This window comes from Pristis pectinata, chromosome 1 (assembly GCF_009764475.1).
Source record: "Pristis pectinata isolate sPriPec2 chromosome 1, sPriPec2.1.pri, whole genome shotgun sequence".
In the NCBI taxonomy this organism is placed as follows: domain Eukaryota; kingdom Metazoa; phylum Chordata; class Chondrichthyes; order Rhinopristiformes; family Pristidae; genus Pristis; species Pristis pectinata.
Window position 1 is genome coordinate 104,290,080 of NC_067405.1, and position 22,204 is coordinate 104,312,283.

The following is a 22,204-nucleotide window of genomic DNA, read 5'->3' on the forward strand; positions in this document are numbered from 1 at the left end:
CCCAAGTGAATGGTACTCCCCACAGATACCTCATTTCCTATGCAAACAGCCTTTTAGTGGCCCAACTACTAGCAGATCTCCAAGCTACTTTAATGTAACAACAGATCACAGACCATCTGTGTCTTATCTCTCCATCAAATAATAATTTATATGGAAATCTCATCCAGTTCACTTTTACTCTTTATTCAAGCTGACTGAATATCATGCAAATCTGCATAAAGTATAAATGTTTATTGTATATTGTAATTTATCAAAGAGCATATTGATATGATTTAGCCAAATTATCATTAGTTTATTTCTTACAACCTTACTGGCTTTACTCCTTGAATGAAATGATAAAATTATTTGTAAGCGGGCAGATTTCTACTAAGATGGCTCACTGATGCAACTAAACACTAATTTTGGGAATGTGAAATGCTGTTCTTGCAGTTTTTGTGCTTAAATGCCACCAGACCTTTTGCACTATGTCCATCTTCATCCTTTGGATTATATAAGAATTTCTGCTTTATGAAATCTGAAGCTGATGTACATAATATTTAAATTATCTTTGTTTAGTATAACCATATTGATATCGTATTGCTTGAGTTAGAATGGAGCTCATAAGAAATGTGCAGACATAATTATGCATCTAATGTGTACATTGTGCCATATCTTTCACTGGTATCACACTCAAATGATGATGTGGATCATGGTCTGCTGATTCATTAAACACAAAGTAAGCATGCAAGTACATTAGGCAGTCAGGAAGAAAAATTGAATATTGGCCTTTATTGTGTTGATCTTCATTGTAAAGGATTTGAATGCAAAAGCAAGGTATTCAATTTGTTGTCCATTAATCTTGCTAAGTCATCCTCCATTCAAAGCAACCAGAACCTATAGCAATATTACAACATAATTCTAAATTTTGTATTTGATATCAAAACACAGCCACTTTGAAAGAATGGATTTAATAATGTTCAATGGTTTTGCTACTATTTCAAATTACTAAGGAAGCTTCATTAATTATATCATACATTCCAAAAAATGTTAGTTTATTCCATGTAATAATGAAAATTTCCCAAGTTTCCACTGTGGTTAAACCAAGCTTGCAATCAGCTTTGATAATTCTGGACTTGATGATCCTATTTCAGTCATTCCATATCATTCTTGAGCAGAAAACCCTGATGTTTTTGCTCTAGTTGGAACCTGTTTGGTAATGCATAATTTAAAGCAGATAAGCAGTAACATTATGGCTTACAGGGAAAATCCACATAATTTAAAGGGATGCTGCAGAGACTTTGAGTGCTCTTTTTATGTCAGAGTAAAACTAATTTTAAATATTTTCTTTACATAATATTTGCAAATATTATTGCTAGTGTGCTAAAACTGCTTTTGTTGAGCCATCTTTCGATGTCAAAAGTCCCAACCTGCCAGCCATTTACCAACAGAGCTTTGATATTGTAGCTCAGCAGTGGAGTACAAAGTTGTAGTGGACCTCCAGATTTAAGATGGACAATTGCCACAACTGCCTGTAAAACATGTACCACTTAAGAACTGGTGCAGGAACAGCATCTTCATTAATTTTAAAGGAGAGGAAAACCTATGAGGGGCAAAGGTAAATATTAGGCCTTTTTAATTTTGAGTTTTGATTTGGTTTAAGCATTCTTAAGTGTTCCTTTTTTTAAAATATGAATTAAGTTCTAGTTTTGATTTATTAAGTTACATGTTCTTGAATGTTTCCATATGTTAGACATGCAGAAATATTATAGGTTTTTGAAAGGAGGAGCAGCCAGCTAATCCAGGAAGTGTAAGCTTTTTTCAGCTGTTTCATGAATGGGGCCTTTTCCTGCTTTGCTATGTGACAGCAATAATGTGCACAGGAGACTGTTGTTCTGCAAGGCCTGACAGATGAGTATTGGGATGGCTTCAGTCAGGAAGTTTCCTCAAATGGGTCCACAAAAAGTATGTTTGTATTTAGTCCATGGCAAGCACAGGTTGTTTGCTGCTGACAGGAAATTCTAGACCATTAATGGAGTATCACTTAGCCAAAATTGAGTTAATAAACCGTTATACAAGTAAATGAAAACAACCAAAGAATAAAGAAAATGGCATTTTACTCTCTGCTTGGCTGAACTTGAAAGCATAGAACAAATCTTTTGGCTTCTGCAACTATATTTACATGCTGTTAGTTTAAACCACTAAAATATATTCTTTTTGTTCCAAAGCTGCCATTTTATTCATATGTACATTTTTACAATGTATTAATGGTTTCATTACTTGTAAATTCATTTGATCATTGCAATATATAAAATATTCCACTGGTAGAATAATAGATTGTCCACATCTGTGTAAATATGATGGTATCTATCTGGCTGCTGGAAACAGTTCACAGGAATGCCGAACAGAAGTACTTTTAATGTACTCTTCCTTTATTTAATCTTCATCTATCTCTATTTTTTTGACTAACTACCATGTGCACCCAAGGTCCTCTTAAACAAAGGACTGGCTCCTACTCCATTGTTTCTATTTCCAAAAAACAACAGACCACCCAAATGGCTGTCATGATAATTGATGGTGTAAACAATTCATTTTCCTCAGTTACTCTCCCTTTCAAATCAACTTCTTCAAACCCTTTCATTCTGTAACACTTCTATTTTTTCTTCTATCTCATCTCTTGCCCTTGCTGAGTTTGTTGTATTCATGAGACCACCTCCTGCTGTCTTGCCTCTGTCCATATCAATCTGCTGATCATCTAACTTCCCTTCCTGGTCCCCAGTTGTAGGTGGCTGAAAATCAAAAAACAAACTGCATATGTTGAAAATCTGAAATAGCAGAAAATGTTGGAAGCACTCAGCAGGGCAGGCAGCAAATCTGGATAAAGAAACAGAATAAGGTTTCAGGTCAAGGACCTTTCATCAGAACAAGTTCATATCAAGCTGCAGGGAGGGTGAGGCCAGTATTTCTGAAATTATTACAATGTTTATAGAGCTGTCTGAATAATAGATTGGTAAAAGCAGTTGGAGAAAAAGAAAACAAAGGGGCAGGTCAGAGCTGCTGCTGAAACCTGATACCAAAAAGCGAGTATTGGAAATGCCCACCAGATCAGGCAGTGTCTATGGTGAAAGAAGAGTTGATATTACAGGTGAATAGCCTTATAGCACAACTGATCAGTACTGATACAGGCAGGAAAAGCAAGTGATCTGAAATAGTTGAATTTAATATCAAATCCCAGGGGCTGTAACATACCTAGACAGAAATTGAGGTGCTGTTCCTTACATTGGTATTTGATGGAACAGCGTATGAAACCCCAGGCTGATGGGATGGAGAAATAACATGACCAGTAACTAGGAAGACTCAAGGTGGTTCTTGAATACTCAAAAAGGAGTCATGCAAAGCGATCAAACAATCTACATTTGGTTCTCCAGTATAGAAGATATTGGATTGTAAGCACTGAATGCAGTATACTAGTTTGGAATAAGTACAAGTGAATTGCTGCTTCACCTAGGAGAATGGTTTGGGTCCCTTGTTGGTGGAAAAGGTGTTATATCTGCTGCAGTTATATGGGTAAGTGTTGCGAGGAGTGGAGTGGTTAATGGAAATGAAAGAGCAAACTGGGGGTCACAAATGGAACAGTCCCTTTTGGAATGCCGAAGGGGAAGGTGGAAAGTGAAAATATGGTGGAATCTTGTTGAAGGTGGCAGAAATTACAAAGGAAGATTTGTTGAATGTGGAAAGTGAAGGACCACTGGAACCCTGTCCTTGTTCTGTCAAGGAAGGGAGAGGTGAGAGCTAAGGTACGTGAAATGGATGAGATGCAATCAAGGACTCTGTCAACTATGGTAGAGAAAAGTCACATTTAAGGAAAAAGAATGACATCTCAAAGGCACCTGTGTGGAAAGTCTCATCATCAGAAAACGAACTGGGAGAATGGAATGTAGTCTTTGCAGAAAGCAGGGAGGGAGGAAGCAGGATTGAGATAGCTGTGGGCTTGTAATGGATGTTAGTTGTTAATATATCCCCTGTGATGGCAACACAGAAATCCAGAAAGGGAAGAGTTGGAGGTTGACCATATGAAAGTGATAGTAGGGTGGAAATTAGCAGCAAAAATAATGGAATTTTTCTGTTTGTACAAGTGTGGAAAGCAGCACTACAACAATCATCAGTGAACTGGGAAAAGGTGCAAGCTGTCCCCATGTCTCAGAAGAAATTCTCTTTTCAGATCTGCTATCGTTGTCCAGCTTAGGAAAAGGCACCCCTCCAGTCAGGCTTCCAGTCTTGCCACAATACTGAAATGGACCCAATCAGGATCTCAAATTATTTCCTTTAGATGCCGTTTCTTTTGTCCATTTCAATCTTTCTTCAGACTTTGCCACAATTGATACCACATTGCTTTCAATACCTTGTTACTATTGTTCATCTGAGTGGAATTGCCCCACCTCACTTTTGCCTATCTGTGATTGCTACAGAATCTCCTGCATTGTTTTCACTTCTTTTCCCTGACCATTATCTCTAAATCCATCAAGGGTTTATTTTTAGTCGTCTCTTTTATGTCTCATCTATATGTTGCCCCTCGTTGACAAAGGAAGGTGACTGCAGAATCCACAGGTACTCAGCCAAGACCCATTGTTACTTCATCAATTCCAACCCCACCTTATCAATTGCCTTTGGCTAAACCATACTGTTTGCACCAGGAGCCAAACTTCCATCTCTTTATCTTTTCATTCACAAGGAGCCTGACTTCTTCTCTATAGCGTAGCAGTTAGCGCAACGCTATTACAGCGCCAGCAATTGGGGTTCGATTCCCGTCGCTGTCTGTAAGGAGTTTGTACATTCTCCCGTGTCTGCTTGGGTTTCCTCCGGGTGCTCTGGTTTCCTCCCACATTCTAAAGACGTACGGGTAGGTTAATTTGGGGTTTAAAATGGGCGGCGCGGACTCATTGGGCCGGAAGGGCCTGTTACCAAGCTGTAAATAAAATTTTTTTAAATATTTAAAATTTACTATCACCAGTATATCTTCTCTATAGTATCTTGTTTCATGGTATTTTAACTAGGAGCTTATGTCAAAAACTAGGACTGTTCCAATGAAGGGTCTTTGACTTGAAATGTTAACTCTGTTTCTCCTTCTGCCTAACTGACTGTTTCCAGGGTTTTCTGTTTTTAATGCTTTTAGATTTAATTTGCAACCCATGTTTTGTGTTCTTATAAAACTGCAGTTAGATCTACACTATTATTTGATTTGCTTCATGTTCTTATTCCCAGGGTAATTTTACTAATGTAGTTGTAATAGCTTTCAAATAACTCTCCGATTGGATAGAAGTTGAAATAGGGCAAGGATATCTTATGTCACAAAAACAGGCAAATCCACAGCTGCAGCTAAGAGGATTTAAAAGAAAAACGTTGGAAAAATATAAAGTCAAGCTATCAGTCTATTAGCAATATGACAGCAGAAGAAATGAGTTGAAAGAGAACAGAACATCCCAAATGACTATTTCATATGTAGCCTGTTATACGTGGATTAATATTAAATTTTGTTTTGCATTCTGTGAAGTTGGGGCAACAGTGGAAGTTTATATTTCCTTGGGCCAAAGACCTTGGTTGTCTAATTGCAGGAAGAATATTAATGACATAAGTGAGCATTATGATTATCCAGTCTCTTGGTTAAAAAAAAATTAAATATTTCTTTTGGAAAATAAGAAATTTAGAAATTCTCATAATTATGAAATAAATTAAATCGATTAAGTGCAAAAGTAATGCTAAGTTAAAAATTAGGACAGCATAAGGGATGTCGGGTATAATTTTTCATGGTATAAGATGGAATTCCCTGGAACCTAAAGTAATGACAGCATAAAAGCAACATAGCACAAGACTGTTTTACCCTGAAACTGATACCTGTAAATCTATGCACTGTTTCTGAAATGCCTCCACCAAAAGCAACTGCTTTTTTTCTTAGTTTATACCACGTAAAGGGGGAGTTCATGATATGTTTATGTATTTATATCATTAACACATTGAAGTAGATTTATAGGTATAGTAATGATTGAGGGAAAAAAAGGGAAAGAGACTGTGGCACCATGGAAGAATATACGTAGCTGCACCATTGGTTAATATCCCCATTGATGGCTCTGCAGTTACATTTGTTTCAACACTGCTGTGTAGATAAGATCTTTATTGGTCACATGTACTTCGAAACGCACAGTGAAATGCATCTTTTATGTAGAGTGTTCTGGGGGCAGCCCACAAGCGTTGCCACACTTCCAGTGCCAACATAGCATGCCCACAACTTCCTAACCCGTACATCTTTGGAATATGGGAGGAAACTGGAGCACCCGGAGGAAACCCACGCAGGCACAGAGAGAATGTACAAACTCCTTATAGATGGCAGCGGAAATTGAACCCAGGTCACTGGTGCTGTAATAGTGTTACGCTAACTGCTACACGACTGTGCCTGGGGAATTTGGGCAAGGTCATTGTAAGAAAAAAACTTTCCTTTTGTTCGTACAAAATTTTGTTTTCTTCCAAGGGATGCCCGTGGAGGATGTACAGCTGGTTATGCACATTTAATGAACAAAATGAGAGCAAAATTGTTGATTGATGGTATTTTCCTTATCCTAAAAATATTTTCATAATTGTGTCATAATAGGAAGTATAATTAGGACTTTCTTAGAATCTGACAATTAATTCTTTATTTAAGAATAACAAAAGGTATAATCACGATAAACTGAAAAACAGTTGAAATAATGTGAACATTACATATTTCAATAGTGCCGAAAAGATTGCCTCCTAAGAACTTGGTTATCAAGTTTTACAGTGAACAAAATTTATTATTGTCTGTCTTAAGAGCTGATCTGTTATGATGTTACCAGTTAGCACAAGAGTAGGCCCTTCAGCACATCATGGCTGTGCTGACCACATTGCTAATCTAAACTAATCCCATCTGCCTGCACGTGGTCAGTTCACGTGTTTGTCCAAATGCTTCTTAAATGTTGCCATCATGTCTGCTTCTGCCATCTCCCCTGGCAGTAGGTTCCAGGCACTACCACTCCATGTTTTTAAAAAAAGGACCTTAAGCCTGTGTCCTCTGGTATTTGACATTTCAACCCTGGGAAAAAGATTCTCTCTACCCTATCTATGCCTCTCATAATTTTATATACATCAGGTTGGTCCTGACGCTCCAGAGAAAACAATCCAAGTTTGTCCAATCTTTCCTTTTAGCTAATAAATTACAATCCAGGCAACATCCTGGTGAACTAATTCTGCATGCTCTCCAAAGCCTCCACATCCATCCTACAGTGTGGGGCCAGAACTCCATGCAAAACTCCAAATGTGGCCTAACCAAAGTTTTATAGAGCTGTCACATGACTTCCTGACTTTTATATTCATTGCCCCGATCGAAAGAAAAGCGTGCCGCACACCTGCTTTACAACCCCTGCTTTCAGAGAGCTATGGACTTGCATCTGAACGTCCCCCTGTGCATCAGTGCTCCTAAGGGTCCTGCCATTTACTGTATACTTTCCTCTTGCATTTCTCTTCCCAAATGCATCACCTCACACTTGTTAGGATTACACTTTATCTGGTATGAACAGTGAATTTTGCGAAATTCAGGTAATCCTCACCCCCAGTGTCCTCCACCCACCCACACTCACCCAATCCACCTAGTTTTCTTCTCCCTTTGTTCACATCTCCCATTCTATTCCCCCGCCTTGCTTTATCTGCCCATCACCCCCTCCCCATCTGGTTCCACCTTTCACCTACCAGTCTCTATCGCACCCCCATCCCCACCATCCTGTTATAAACTAGCAATCTTTCCTCTCCCATGTCAGTCCTGATGCATGGTCTCAACCTGAATCAACTTGCACCTTTTGCTAGTTAACCCACTCAGTTCTTCCTTTCATTCTGTTTTTTAGAAAACATAGAAAAACCTACAGCGCAATTCAGGCCCTTCGGCCCACTTACCCATAGCCCTCTATTTTTATAGAAAAAACATTCTAGGTTCAATTACAAGTTAATTACAAGTAGTCAATCCACTACTTAATGTCTCAATATCATTTGGGATGGCAAGCACAGGAAGAGAAGCAAGAAGATTAGATGGCTAGGAGTCTTGGGTCAAACCAGTATTTGTACACCATTTTCCCTTTCAAGCTTGTCAACTAGACACTGTTTGAGTTGATTACTTTAAGTGATGGTGCTGGAGAAAAATTGTATCTCAACAAATCTTAAACCAAGCCTAAACTCATGTAGAAACCCCAACTAATGCAATTCCATGGAAATGTTTCTACGCAGTGTCTCTGACTGCTGAGTTTCGTGATTGCAACTGACTGACTTTACAACGTTGCTTAAACCCAGCAGGTAGGATAGTCCATTAGTGGACTGGGGAGAAAAAAGCCTCGACTGACTTCAAACAAGGGTAGAAATTCATTTCTGTACATCAGCAATTTGTAGCACAGTACATCAGAAATATGGTTATTATCATTGTACAATATTTTAAGGAAGACTGAATTGGAAGTAAAATTACAGAAATGCCTAGGAGTGATTACAAGTTAATTTGGTTGTTCATGTGTTCCTTAAAAGATTGCATTTGGAATTTTGTAAACTTAGAAAAAGATCTAGGCCACTACTCTGAATACCTTCTCTTAGAGGAAGTTGAGTGGGTGGCTACTTGGCTAACTACAGTACATGGCTGTGTACAAGAATGCAGCTCCAAGCAATCAGTGTAAGATGTATTCTTTGGTTTGGGGTAGGGAAAATCAGATGCTGTCCTTGGCATGAATAAAATTATTCTAACCCCCTCCCCAAAATTAAGACATCTACATAAAATCACCAATTATTTTTCACATTAAATTGGTATAAAGTGTAAGCTGATTGTTGTTTGGTAGATCAAATATGGAGATGAAAACTGAATACATTAATTTCAGAAGAAATGTATCTATTAATTAGTGAATTCACCCAAGAATAATTTAGGAAGGCTCAAGTATTGAATAAATTGCTGAAAAGGGAATGGAATCATATGATTTCAATTAAAAGCACCTGTTTATGAAAAGAAATAATATGATATAAATTTGTGAGTAATATCACATTTTGAATGCAGACATTGTCTCACTAGACTTAAAATATGCAGTCTTCTGCCAGTGCTGCTAAGACTGGAAAATTTCAGTGTAGTAACTACTGCCAGTATAAAACCAAAGAGGCGTTAAACACTGATATCTTTGTAGTTTACTACAGCACCTCTTTATGATAAAGTTATATAAGGGAATCCATGTGATCATTGCATACAGCAGCTTTCCTTTTTATGCCTAATTTTTAATTCTGAGCCCTGTGTCCTAAATATAAAAGTGACAGAGAGCACAGTCTATGTATTCTTAAAACACACTTTATTCCAGTCCATCGGTCAGTAAATGAAATCTGAAAATAACTGTATCACTTCCATTGATGAATCAAATGCAGATAATAGATTTTTAGATTGTTTCATGAAAATGGACAATTTTCACATTTAAAAATGAAAAGAAATACTGTTAGCATTTGGCGACTATAGGTCATGACCAGAGACAAAAAGATTAATTTTGTAGTTGTATATGCTATTTTGAACTGTTGCAGTAGGAGTTCATCATATGCATCCATAAAATACAAAACATGGAGCAGTTTGCTTTTATTGGTACTTAACACCATCATATTGGCTTGCATGTAAGATCTTTTTTGGTGGCATTCTAAAGGGCCTTTTAGTACTTTTAGATCTGTTTGAATTGAAGCTATGTTAAACTGAGCAATGTAGCTGATGTTTATTTTGTTTTCTTGTGGCGTGAGGAAGAGGATTTGAAGTTGGAAATGCATATGATTTTTTTTTCCAAAAGTAACTGGCTGATGCTGTGAAATCTATTGATGGAAACTGAAAATAATTATTAATTAATGTGAATTTAATTGAGCATTCTTGATTATTTATGTTGATAAGAAATATTCAAGAAAACATTGGAACTCAAACTGGAGTAAGCATTTGGATGCTTAGGTCTGTTCCTTCATTTAGTTGATCCATGATTAATCCTTATTCCTTGATATCCTTATCAATACATTTCGTATCCCAGATATATTACATCAACGTCAAGGAGCTATCATGTTTGTGTTTGTAATTAAGCTTGCAAACCCTGTTATCATTCAGGTGATCGTTCTGTGCACTATTCCTCCACCATCTTTGAGCTTTGATGCCCAGGACTCAATGCAGTGTTTGCAAAAGAATTTTTAGAACATCCACTTTGAGTCTGAATGAGGCAACAAGGCATAATTTTTCTTTTTCCAAACCCAAATGACATTCTATTACCCCTTCGTACTTTTATGAAGTGTCTGTGTGCAAATATCAACTATCAAGAAAGATTTTCTAAAAAGTGAGGAGCTGCAGTCTAGTAAGAAGCTTAAGGGATAGATAAATTTAGATATAGATTATTAAGCAATATGTAACATAAATCTTGAAATATTGCATTGAAATGATTTCGGCTAGTAGTTCAAGAGGGCATGAATTGTAATTATAGAGAAGCAAATTAAAAACAATCTTGGAGGAAATAAATTTGCTAGAAAGTGTTAAATATTTGACATAGAATTGAAGACCAAAGGAGAGTTCAAGATGTAGTTGAAAATTCTTTAACTATCTGCTTAAAATATTTTGTTCAAATAATTGACTTTTTTGGAGGAAGGAAGAAACTTTCTTCATAATAAGCACTTTATGTTAGATGAAATGCTGGACACTAGATGTTCTGGAAAGATTTGAAATGAATTAAAAAATAGGATGAAATAGTGACAAGCTTTGAAGGTTTTTTCATTTTGGAAAAAGTATTTTAAGATGCAAAATTCCTTTATCTTTACAATTGATGCAGGGTTTCTTATAGTATTTCACCAATCATTGTCAGCAAGCACACAAAGCAGGCAAATTTGAATTCCAGAGGCCTATGTGACTTGAATATATGAACCTGACATTGGCACATACTATTGCTAAACATCTCCTGATCACTCATACTGCTGCCATCTTTACACTTAGTGCGGGATGGGGATGGAGGTAGCGTGCAGTGGAGATAGCAAGGTTAATGGGGTTTAGGATGAATTGTTGATGGTTTAGTAGGTGGTGGGATTGTAGCACTGTTGATTTGTTTGGTATGGAAGGAATGGGTTAAGTAAAATGTTCAGCTGAGTTGCACTTTCAGAAATCTGACTGCTACTTATAATAGTTTATGCTGTTTTTCTTCTGTCTTCACTTGCAGCCCAGAATGCAAAATGATAACACAAGTAATATGCTTGGAGAAAATGAAATGGCTGATGCTGTTGGAAATCTGAAATAAAAAGAGAAAATGCTGCAGGTACTCAACAAGTCAGGCAGCATCTGTGGAGAGAGAAGAAGAGTTGACGTTTGAGGCTGTTGACCTTTCATCAGAATTGGAAAAGTGAGAAAACCAAAGCACTACTCTCCCTGTTTCATTGACCTGAAACATGAACTCTGTTTCTCTTTCCAGAGATGCTGCCTGATTTGTTGAGTGTTTCCAGCATTTTCTGTTTCTTTTAATATTAAAAAATCTTATAGTGAATTAATGATTATCCATAGAGCAATGATTGGAAATGGCTATGAGGAAATAAGCTCAATCATGTATTAATTTTGTACTATATACCCTGAGGAAAGAACTGAAGTAGCTGCATCTGAATGTTATCTAAAGATTCTCATCATATTTCATTCCTTTTAGACCAGCTAATCACCTCTCATGTTGTACAATGGAGTCAGGACCATGTACAATCTGAAGTGGCATGGTTAGAGGGAGGCAAGAGTGTGTTGAAATAATTCAGTAATTGTCTAAAGCTGTACATTCTATTCATTATTTATCTCCATTTGTTTTGATATTATTTATATTTCTGCAGTTTAGGAAGCAGAGTAGGAATGGTTCGATGCAGAGAAGTTTACAGTGTTGGTTTGAGGAGCCTGGAGATGCAGAACCAAATTGCTAAAGACTTAGTGAACTTTATAAATATTTCACTGTCATTATTCATAGCTAATAATTGACAAAGTTCTGATTATCTCCTTTTCAGAATCTGCCAGTGACTCGTATCTTGGATAACTTAATAGAGATGAAATCGAATCCTGTGAGTAAAGATTAAGTATTAGCCTTGATCAGAAATACAAGATAAAATTATGTGACTATCTGTACTTCAGCAAAAATCATAGGCATTTATTGTAACTTTTCAAGTTTGTTCCATTACTTCCCTGATTACCTAATCTGTAAACTTCATGCTCTCATTTTTGTTCTTTTTTTCTTGACAACTTTCAGCTAACAAAACTCTACTAGGCTCAGTTTTGTAAAATCTGATTGAGCCAGCATTTGAAAGTCCAGTGCAGAAAGTTCCAAATTTCCTTTATAAAATTATGTAAAGTAACTTTCATAATATTCCATTCAAAAAGCGCGTGTTTATTATTGCAAGTGTTGTGTTGAAGTACATGGATGAAAATCATATTAACATTAATCCACAAATGAATAATAGAGACCTTGCTTTATTTTTCCCTTTCTAATGCACAGTTTACTTACTTATCACAACACAGAAGGACGATGTTCACAAAATGCCAGCTCTACAATTACTATTGAATTAATAGGTCCAGGTATCTTCTGTCAGACCTAACCTGCTGCAGGATTTGAGAACAGTTTCCCAAGTATAAGTGCTGGTGAATCACAGCAAAATCCAGCTTCATTTCTGGATTTGGAGGGGTCCAGGGAAGCGAGAAATCCAGGAATTGGCCTGTGGAGCTAGTCCAGTAAGTTAGGATCTTCTGAGTTTGCATGGAAATCCTAAAACTCTTTGGCACTTAGACTGAGAAATGCTGACAATTTTGTGTGGAACTACCACTAAAAGTTGAGCTAATGTCTGTCATTTGGGTATGGTTCAGCCTGGCTGAGTGAGAGATTAGGGCAGAACTTGGGCGAATGCTCATCAGTAGGCTGGCAAGAATATTGAATGAAAATGAACAAAAACTGCTGATGTTGGAAATCTGAAACAAAAACAGAAAATGCTGGAAACTCTCAGTAAATCAGGGAGCACGTGTGGAAATACAAACACAGTTAACATTTCAGGTTGAAGACTATTCATTAGAACAGGAAAAGAGAGAAAATAAGTTAGTTTCAAGTGGCAGAGGCTGGGGGAGTGATAGATAGGACAAAGGAAATGTCCCTGATAGGGTCAACCCAGGATAGCTGTTACAATAAGCTATTGATGAAGATCCCCACCAGGTATATTCCCTTGTCCTATCCATCCACCCTCCACCATCTCTGCATTTAATACTAGCTTGTCTTCTCACTTTCCCAGTTCTGATGGTCTTTGACTTGAAACATTAACTCTGTTTCTCTTTCCGCAGGTGTTGTCTGATACCTTCCAGTGTCTTCTGTAGAATATTGAATGTACCTTATATAATTTATTGATGAAGCTTGGTACATTGACAAGGCTTTGTTAAATCCTCCTTGCCCTTGGGGAAGGTGATTGTGAGCCGACATCTTAACCCTCTTCATTCCTTGTGGATTGCACGGTATTCCCACAATAGTCAGGTAGTGAATTTGAGGATTTTGATTCCGTTATAATAGAGGATTGATGGGACTTTACAGTCAGTGTAACCTGGAGGGTGATGGAGGTCGCTGGTTTGGAGTTGCTGTCAAAAAGGCATGGAGAGTTGTTGAAGTGCATTTTTTAAAACAAGACACTTTGCAGCCACAGACCTGTGTGGAGGGAATAAATGTTTAAGGTGGTAAATGAGTGCCAGTCACACATACTGCTTCATCCTGGGTGGTGTTGAGCTGAAGTTCTAATCACTGAAACAAATGGAGAGTATTCTCTACTTGTAACTAAGTAGCTGCTTATAATAAGACTATCTCTGTGTAGAACTAGGAAGGAGTAGAACGTCTTGTTTATGATTTGTGATAAAAATTTTACTCTGAAATGCTATCCAAACTTTATCAATCGTATGCTTTCTTGTGTTACCAAAAAGATAATTACAGGCTTAAAGAGCAGGTTCTCAGTCAAATGATGCTCCTTTGTCTTTGATTTTGGAAAAGAGAGTCAAATGAACATTTAATTTCATAAGAATAGGTTACAAGGAAAATTAGTGATAAATGGTTTGCTCTCTGAGCCAGAGTTGTCTAGATGGGCCAAAATGGCCACCTCCTACATTGTAAGGAAACATGGAATATGCTTTTAATTTGCTAAGGAAATTACCTTTGATTTTTAATATGGAAATACATTCTAATTTGAATATTTAGTAGAATAAGTAGATAAAGATAGAAATTGCAAGATATAGTTGCCACCATTTTCCAATCTACCTTGTATATAGGTGTGGTGACAAAGTACTGGAGATTGCAAATGTTGCCCCTTGCTGAAAAACAGAGAGAAAGATAAACCTGTCAGCTACAGGGCAGTCAGTTTACTTTGGTGCTGGGGTAACTCGAAGCAATAATCCAGGAGAAAATTAAAAACTATTCCGACAAATAATGAAGAGCCACCATGGACTAGAACATTTTGTACTGGTAAGGGGTGAAAAAACAGAACTGGGAGCTGCTGGTTTTTTGAATTGGTGAGCAGTACACAAGGTTCAATGTTAGAATATGATGTTTTTGATAAATATTAGTGACAATTTGAGGGCATGGAAGACGAATTGACAATTTGAAGATGAAACTGAACTAAATCGTAGAATCAAAAGGAAGATGGTATTTGACATCAAGAGGACAAACAGGTGAATCGGTAGATAAATGGCAGAAGAAATTTAATACTGTAAAGTGAGAAGTGATGCATTTTAATTGAACGAAAGGGGAGTGAGAATTCAGGTTAAAAGGTAAGTTTAAGCATTTGAAACTACAACAAAGAGAGAAGGGGTCTTTGTGTAAATCTTTGAAGGTTTCTGGACAGTTAGCAATACTGCTTACTCTGAGTTTAATAAATACAAGGGTAAAATAAGGCAGGAAGTTTTGATGTTCCTTTATAAATTAACTTTGGGGCCCATCTAGAGTATTGTGTCCAATTCTAGGCACTTAATAAGGGTATTGAAGCTTTGGAGTCAGTGCAGAAGAGATTTATGAGGGTGAAGGATTAGTGTTGTGGATAACCCAGAAAAAAAGGGATAGTTCTCCATTGAGCGTAGAAGGCTGGGAGGGAATTTGATGGAAATATCTTAAATAATGAAGACATTTTAGAATAAATTAAGAAAATGTCTAAATGCATAATGTCTAAAAGGTTGATAATGAGAGGAACAGATTTAAGATGATCCTCAAAACAATCCCGAATCTTCAGATGCAACCAATAGTTAGAATTTGGAGTGCATTCAAGTTCCAGCCTTCAAAAGGTAATTTGGTTGATGCTTGATGTGATGTGTGAAAGATCATAGTGTGTGGGTCCAACTCAATTGCAATAGAAGTTCAGTGCAGGTAGCTACCTTATTTGCCATTTTATTCGCATTCTATGACCTTTATTTTTGTGCTTTGCTGCTGATGCCAAAAATAGTGAATGAGGCTCAAAAAGAGATGCTCTAAATCACAGCTTGAAATGAGTATTTAACTACTAAATTCATTGTACGTGTACTTTTCCGTTCAGCGTGCAGGCTCAGATTATGCAATTGGCAATGAAGGGCCATTGCTCACTAACCTCAAATTTGCCCACAAAGCTTCAGTGGACTCTGTGGCTTACGTTTCCCCCTTTCCTAACGTAAGTTACTATCTGCCAAGTTCTATAGCAAAATCTGAGTTTTTAGGATGACTCAAAGGCAGGCTGAGCAATGAATCCCACTGAAGAATTTTGACAGTCATAAAAATCAGGAAGTAAAAAACTTAAATTTTTATATCTGTTTAAATATTTAACTAAGAAGAAGAAATAGAAATACCTTAATCTTTAAAACAAAATAAAAAGTTGAAATACATGTCAATTCACTGACCTTTGCTGAGCATTAAAGCAGACCCTGTGGAGGAGCAAAGTATTGCTGATGGTTGGTTCTGGGTTTCCATATTTAACAGCTCAGGTGCACACTGCAGAAATTGTTGTCATGTTTCCCACTTTATAATGGTGAGTACTGAAAGCCTCTATTATTTTAATAGGAAAATTCACGTCATGGGGAATGAGAGTTACAATGCAGTTTTGCACATGGTGACTTGGCTTTTTCTGAGTGTAAAGATACCTTAATGTTTCTGGGAGTAGGAACAATTGGAAAGTATGTTTTCCCAGCCTCCTATCTTCCATCTGCAATAGCAGCATCCTAAGTTGTTCACGATTGAGCTCTGTTCTGGGGAATCTAAATAAGAGGAGACAAAGTGAATTAGCATATTCTTTCATAAAACTTAGCTAATGCTTATTTTGTATGTTTCATTTCAGGTATTATATGTCTAGCAGTTAGTTAGATGAAACCTCTTTTGAGTTAACCTACAACTGGAACAAGCTTTAGATTACTGCTTCAACTTTTGGCACATTATGTAGCCAAGGAAGTCTTTCTGAAAATGTAATGAATTATTTTAGTGATGGTTCGTTGGTCCTACCATCTGTGGAATGAATTAAACATCCGAATGCCAACAGGGCATACATTGTGCTTCCATAGCTGGTGACTTGATAAATGTTCTTTCTTCTTGCTGATGTTATTCATCTTTGCAATGCTAGTTTTGAAGAAAATTCCTTCTTAAATATTGGGAAGGCTTAAATTTAACCAAAGATGAAGATGTGCTCAAAAATCAATCATTCATGCAGCATAAAATTTCAGTGATTCAGTAGCAAAGCAGATAAGAACATGTCAATAAACAGTTGTTCTTGTCAGAAGGCACAATGTCCCACCTTCACCAGTCAAGGTAAAGAACATTAATTATACGTTAATGATAGGTAACAGTTTTACAGAAGTGCCTTAGGAAGTAATTCTACCTTGGAATTAAAAGCCTCCTCATTGTTTCTATAGGAAACCGATGATTACAGATACTTTGATCCAAAAATGCTTCGTGGCAGTGAGAGGTAAGCTCAGTACAATTCATCAAATACCTCTAGCACTATATGTAGGTTACATTTTGAGGAGCAAGTGTTCAAAGTTTAAGAGAATAGTTGGATTTTACAAGTTGAAAGAATTTCTGCAGAGGAAGTTTAAAAAGAAAACTGCAAAGCTGTTGTGTAAAAGGAGTAATTTACAACATGTTGAAAATTGGGTACTTGTATAATATTTACTTTTTTCAATTAGCAAAGGGTAATTTCAAGGACTTTGGTCACTTCAAAAATCAATAACAAAATTTATAACTCTTAATATTCTTTCGTATTTGTTCTTTTCGTTAGTAAAGGACATTTGTTTTTTAAAAAAAAGCTTTGTTACCTGTGGACAAGTGGTTTCCCCAACGGAGTAATTGAGATTAACAAAACCACTTTTAGGTTATACCATCCACTGTTCTTTTTTTTTAATCCCTGACACAATGCTATGGGCTTCTTCCACAAGTCGTCACCATTCTAATACATTGGAGTTAAGTTCAAATTTATTACAAAATTAACTTGTTTCATAGTGTACATGAAATTATTCATTCTTGGATACCCAACTGAGTATCCACTTTGAGTGGTCATGAGCCAAATGAATTCATAGATGAGTAAACCATATGATGTAGTACTGAGGCATACCATTGAAAATGATTCCAAGTCCAGCTGATCTTGGACAAGGCAGCAGGAAGGCAACTAATAGCATCAGTGTCTCTTTAATTCACTTGATAACAATAGAGAAATTATTCATTGTTTCCACTCCTAGTTGTCTGGTGAAGCTGTGTAATGGTGTGTACATTTTTGGCTGTAAAGTGTCAACAGGTTGAAACTCAACCATGATATCTCTGCAGACATCCACCATTATAGCTTCCTTTGAGGAATAGGTATTTCAGAAAAGTAAAGACCTGTGGGATCATTCTTCTTAGGCAATCCCTCGGATTGAGGCTGACTTACCTCCAGTCTAGCTTTGTGTGTTCTGAGGTCACTAATGGGTTCCATGTGGGGAGCCTACACGCTTTCACTGATGGAGCAATTGGTGGCTATCAGATCAGTCAGCTGGGTAAGTTTGTGAGATGTCCTGCTTCTGCTGCCCATGCAGTGCATCTGTGTCGTTCTGATGTATGGCTTCTGGGTTTTCAATATCATTCCAAATACTTTTTCACCACTTTGAGTGGTTATAAGCCAGAGGGTCTCAGGAGTCGGTGGGAATTCCAGTTCACCTCAGAGTAGCTGTAATCAACAAAGGAGGTGTCTGATTGTGGCAACGACAGAGGACTCCCTTGCTGTCGGTCTTGGGGAAAGTCATCTCTAGGATCCTCCTCATCCCCCTCCTCCCATTGGCCAAAGAACTGCCCCTCGAATCACAGTACAATTTCCATCCATCTAGAGGTACAGGGGACATGATCGTCACTGCATGATAACTTCAAGAAAAATGCAGGGAACAGCACTAGCCACTATAAGTAGTTTTTTTTTGACCTCACTATAGCTATTCACAGAAATTAATCTCAATCTTATTTGAGATCATATCCTACAATGAATTACTACCTTTAGTGGAGAAAAACAAGTTTTCAGGAAGTACAGTCTTGCTGAGAGTCTTGCAAAATATCTTTGGGAGGAAAAATGCAATTTTAGAGATATGGAGATTAAAGCCCAGGGTTCTCAAAAATCAGTAATAACTGATGGCTGTAAATCACTTTTAATAAAGTGCTGGTTTTAACTTCTTGAGCATGTATCACACACCAAAAATGTAACAATGCACCAAAAAGGATCTCAATTTGTAGAACTGTGCCACAAGAAAATAAAAAGCATTGGAGGAAGCAGGTTTGCATTTTCAAACTCTTTGCATGAGTTTAAATTTTGATGATCATGGTTGAAATATCTTTATAAATGAAATCCATCATTCTTCAACTATTCTAAAGTGGGAGCACACAAAGGGCAGATTTTGTGCTAAATGAATTTAGTGCATGATTAAATTTATAGAAACACATATCAGTTACAGTGCAATTGCTTTATTTTGTTCATTGGCAAATCAGCTTCAATATAAAATGTGCATCCATCATTTGTAATCCTAACTCTGGAACAGATTATAAGTATCATCTTTTGCATTACACAATGTACACATGAATAAGTGGATTTGGAAAGCCAAGTGTTGAATTACAGTATCATTTATCAAACTAACTTTGGAAGTGCACATGGATTTTAACTTATTTTTGGATGATATACAGATTGTCTGAACATCTTAAAATCTAGAAAAATTATACATTTCATAGAACTTTTGGACATTGGACTAGCTAAATATATTTACATCCAGTGCATACCATTAAATATATACAAATCCAGGAATAACATTATTGAATTATTAATTAATAGAGCTTAGTTTTGACTCCTTTTTTATTAAGTAGTGAAACAAAAATATCTCCATGAAACAGATTTTGCTGCTTTACAACTCCTACGCTTGCGCATGAATCAGCAGTCATATGTTACTTTTATAGCCATTAGATCCATGGGAGAAAATTGACAGCTGCAGAAAATGTAGATGAAGCTTCATTTTAGTCTAATATATTTTTTCTTGTTGGAATATATTTTCAATGCAATAATTTTCCATTGATGAGTAGGTATTGCCATTAGTCCTATAGCTTTAGTCAATAATTTTGTTTGCCTTGCTCTTGCTTTGCAGCTCTGTTCCAAGAAACAAAAATCCATTCCAAGAGGTAAGTATGCTGCTCTCATAGTTTGGAGATACTCAACCACTTTTGCAAATTGTCTTAATGAATTCTGACACAAGCACTGAGGATACTGGAGAACTGTCAGGATAGTTGCAGCTGGTAAGCTACTGGAACCACATTGAAACTATTAAATTTGGATTTGCAAGTGGAAAGTCATATCCAATGATGAATTTAGTGAAATGATGTTTTATAGCTGCAAAGAAATTTAGTTGGGATATTTTCATGTGTATAAACTAAATCAGTAAGTGCCATATGTTCTTTTGCTGCCACTATGTGCTGGCTAAATGTTTCAAAATACAGCAATTTATTTTTACTTTATTCTGATATTTATTGATTTAAGGTTGCATTGGAGCATGATGCCTCAGTCTGTAGATGTCTTAACATTTAGGTGTTAACATTGAGGGACTTAATTTTATTTCTCATGTAATCTCTAATCTTGTCTAACCTCAAATATCCTCCATCACAGTAGAACAGAAGTTAAGCCAAGATTTATCCCAGTTTCTGCACCAATGTTTTTGATGGGAATAATTTGCTCCAATTTTTTTGAGGAGCTGATTAGCCAACGTTTTCCAATAGCTCTGTTCCGAGTTGTATGTAGCTTGGGAAGGCCATGCCATCTGTTTATTCACCTGAAGGCAACAAAGTATATCTGTGAGTTTTTGCTGTGAGACTAGAAAAACACTGGGTAAGTGCAGGTTCAGTAAGTATCTATCTTAATGCACTTAAATTCACAACAGTGGTTGGATTATTATTGACCTGCCTGCTACACAAATGTGCTGCTCTGGTCCCTGTACACCCACAGTGTGGTGTGATGGAGGCATACAAACCGATCCCCGAGCAGTCTCATGAGGTGAAGTAGCCACAACCGGGCAGCATGTCCTGGGGCCTTGCTCCAGAATGCCTGAGCAATTTTGACAACTTTCCAACTGCAAACATTTAAAAATTATTGAAATAGATATAAATAATGAAATAAAAATGAACTAAAATAATCAAAGCTTTTTAAATAAATAAATACATTAAAATACAGTGAAATAAGTCAAACACTTGCCTGCGCTTCTTTTCTTCACAGCATCACAGACTCCATTCAAGTGAATGGGGTTTCCATTACAATGCCCCTGTCTGTCATAAATTTGAAAGCTGGATGTGAAGCAGTTCTGGCCCCTCTTTTCAGCATATCATTGGTCTGATGTTGTACTCAAGGGTGAATGGCAGAGTGGACAGTCAGATACACTGACATCTGATCTTCAACTTGTCTTGAGCTCCTGCCTTTCACTGCACACAGGAGAGTCATATTTTCTAGTGACATAAAGGAGGCTGTTCAGTCCTTTGACTCTATGCTGGCTCTCAGAGCAGTCCCATCAATACCACTCCCCCACATTTCCCTCTGACCTACTTTCTGTAATGTGCCCATCAACTCCTCCCTACGTTGGGGTAACTTTTTTATGGTAGCCCATTGATCCAACTGATCAGCACATTTTTGGGATGCAGGTGGAAACTTGAGCACTTAGGAGAACTGTCCTACCAAATCCAAGAAATGCTGAAGTTCGAATGGCTGATCTGGCCAAGCGTATTATTTGTATAAATCCCAGATATTATATAGAGGGCCTGAAGTTAACCTCTCCCTGCTTCAATCTGAGGTTCCCACCTATTTTAAGAAAACCACTATCATCCCATTACCCAAGAAAAACAAGGTATCATGCCTTAATGACTACTACCCGGTGGCTCTGAAATCCATCATCATGAAGTGCTTCAAGAGGCTGGTCATGGTGCACATTAACTCCAGTGTCCTGGAAAACCTCAATCCACTGTAATTCGCCTACCGCTGAAACAGGTCTGCAGTGGACACCATCTCCCTGGCCCTACACTCATCTCTGGAGCATCTGGGCAGTAAAGACACTTTCGTTAGACTATTGTTTATTGACTACAGCTCCGCCTTCAATACTATAATTCCAAGCAAACTCACCGAACTCCGAGACCTGGGACTCAACACCTCCCTTTGCAACTGGATCCTTGACTTTCTGACCAACAGACCACAATCAGCAAAACCTCAGCACAATTATTATCAACACTGATGCCCCACAAGACTGTGTCCTCAGCCCTCTACTCTACTCCCTATATACTCACGACTATGTGGCCAGATTCTGCTCTAACTCCATCTATAAGTTTGCAGATGATACCAGCGTAGTGGGCTGTATCTCAAATAACGATGAATCGGAATACAGGAAAGAGATAGAAAGCTTAGTGTCATGGTGTCATGACAACAACCTCTCCCTCAATGTCAGCAAAACAAAAGAGCTGGTCATTGACTTCAGGAAAAAGGGCAGTGTACGTTCACCTGTCTACATCAATGGTGCTGAGGTCAAGAGGATTGAGAGCTTCAAGTTCCCAGGAGTGAACATCACCAATAGCCTGTCCTCGTCCAACCACGTAGATGCCACGGGCAAGGAAGCTCACCAGCACCTCTACTTCCTCAGGAGGCTAAAGAAATTTGGTATGTCCCCTTGACACTCACCAACTTT

The 22,204-nt window shown here is 37.4% G+C and overlaps 1 protein-coding gene across 1 annotated transcript in view; it reads left to right on the top strand.

Moving 5' to 3' along the window:
• The window catches only part of scfd1 (sec1 family domain containing 1), a 112,322-nt gene that overhangs the window by 76,809 nt on the left and 13,309 nt on the right, over positions 1-22,204 (top strand). The window contains exons 20-22 of the mRNA XM_052024523.1: positions 12,031-12,084; positions 16,904-16,956; positions 19,637-19,670. Of these exons, the coding sequence (XP_051880483.1) occupies positions 12,031-12,084; positions 16,904-16,956; positions 19,637-19,670 (141 nt within the window). The remainder of the gene's footprint in view (positions 1-12,030; positions 12,085-16,903; positions 16,957-19,636; positions 19,671-22,204) is intronic.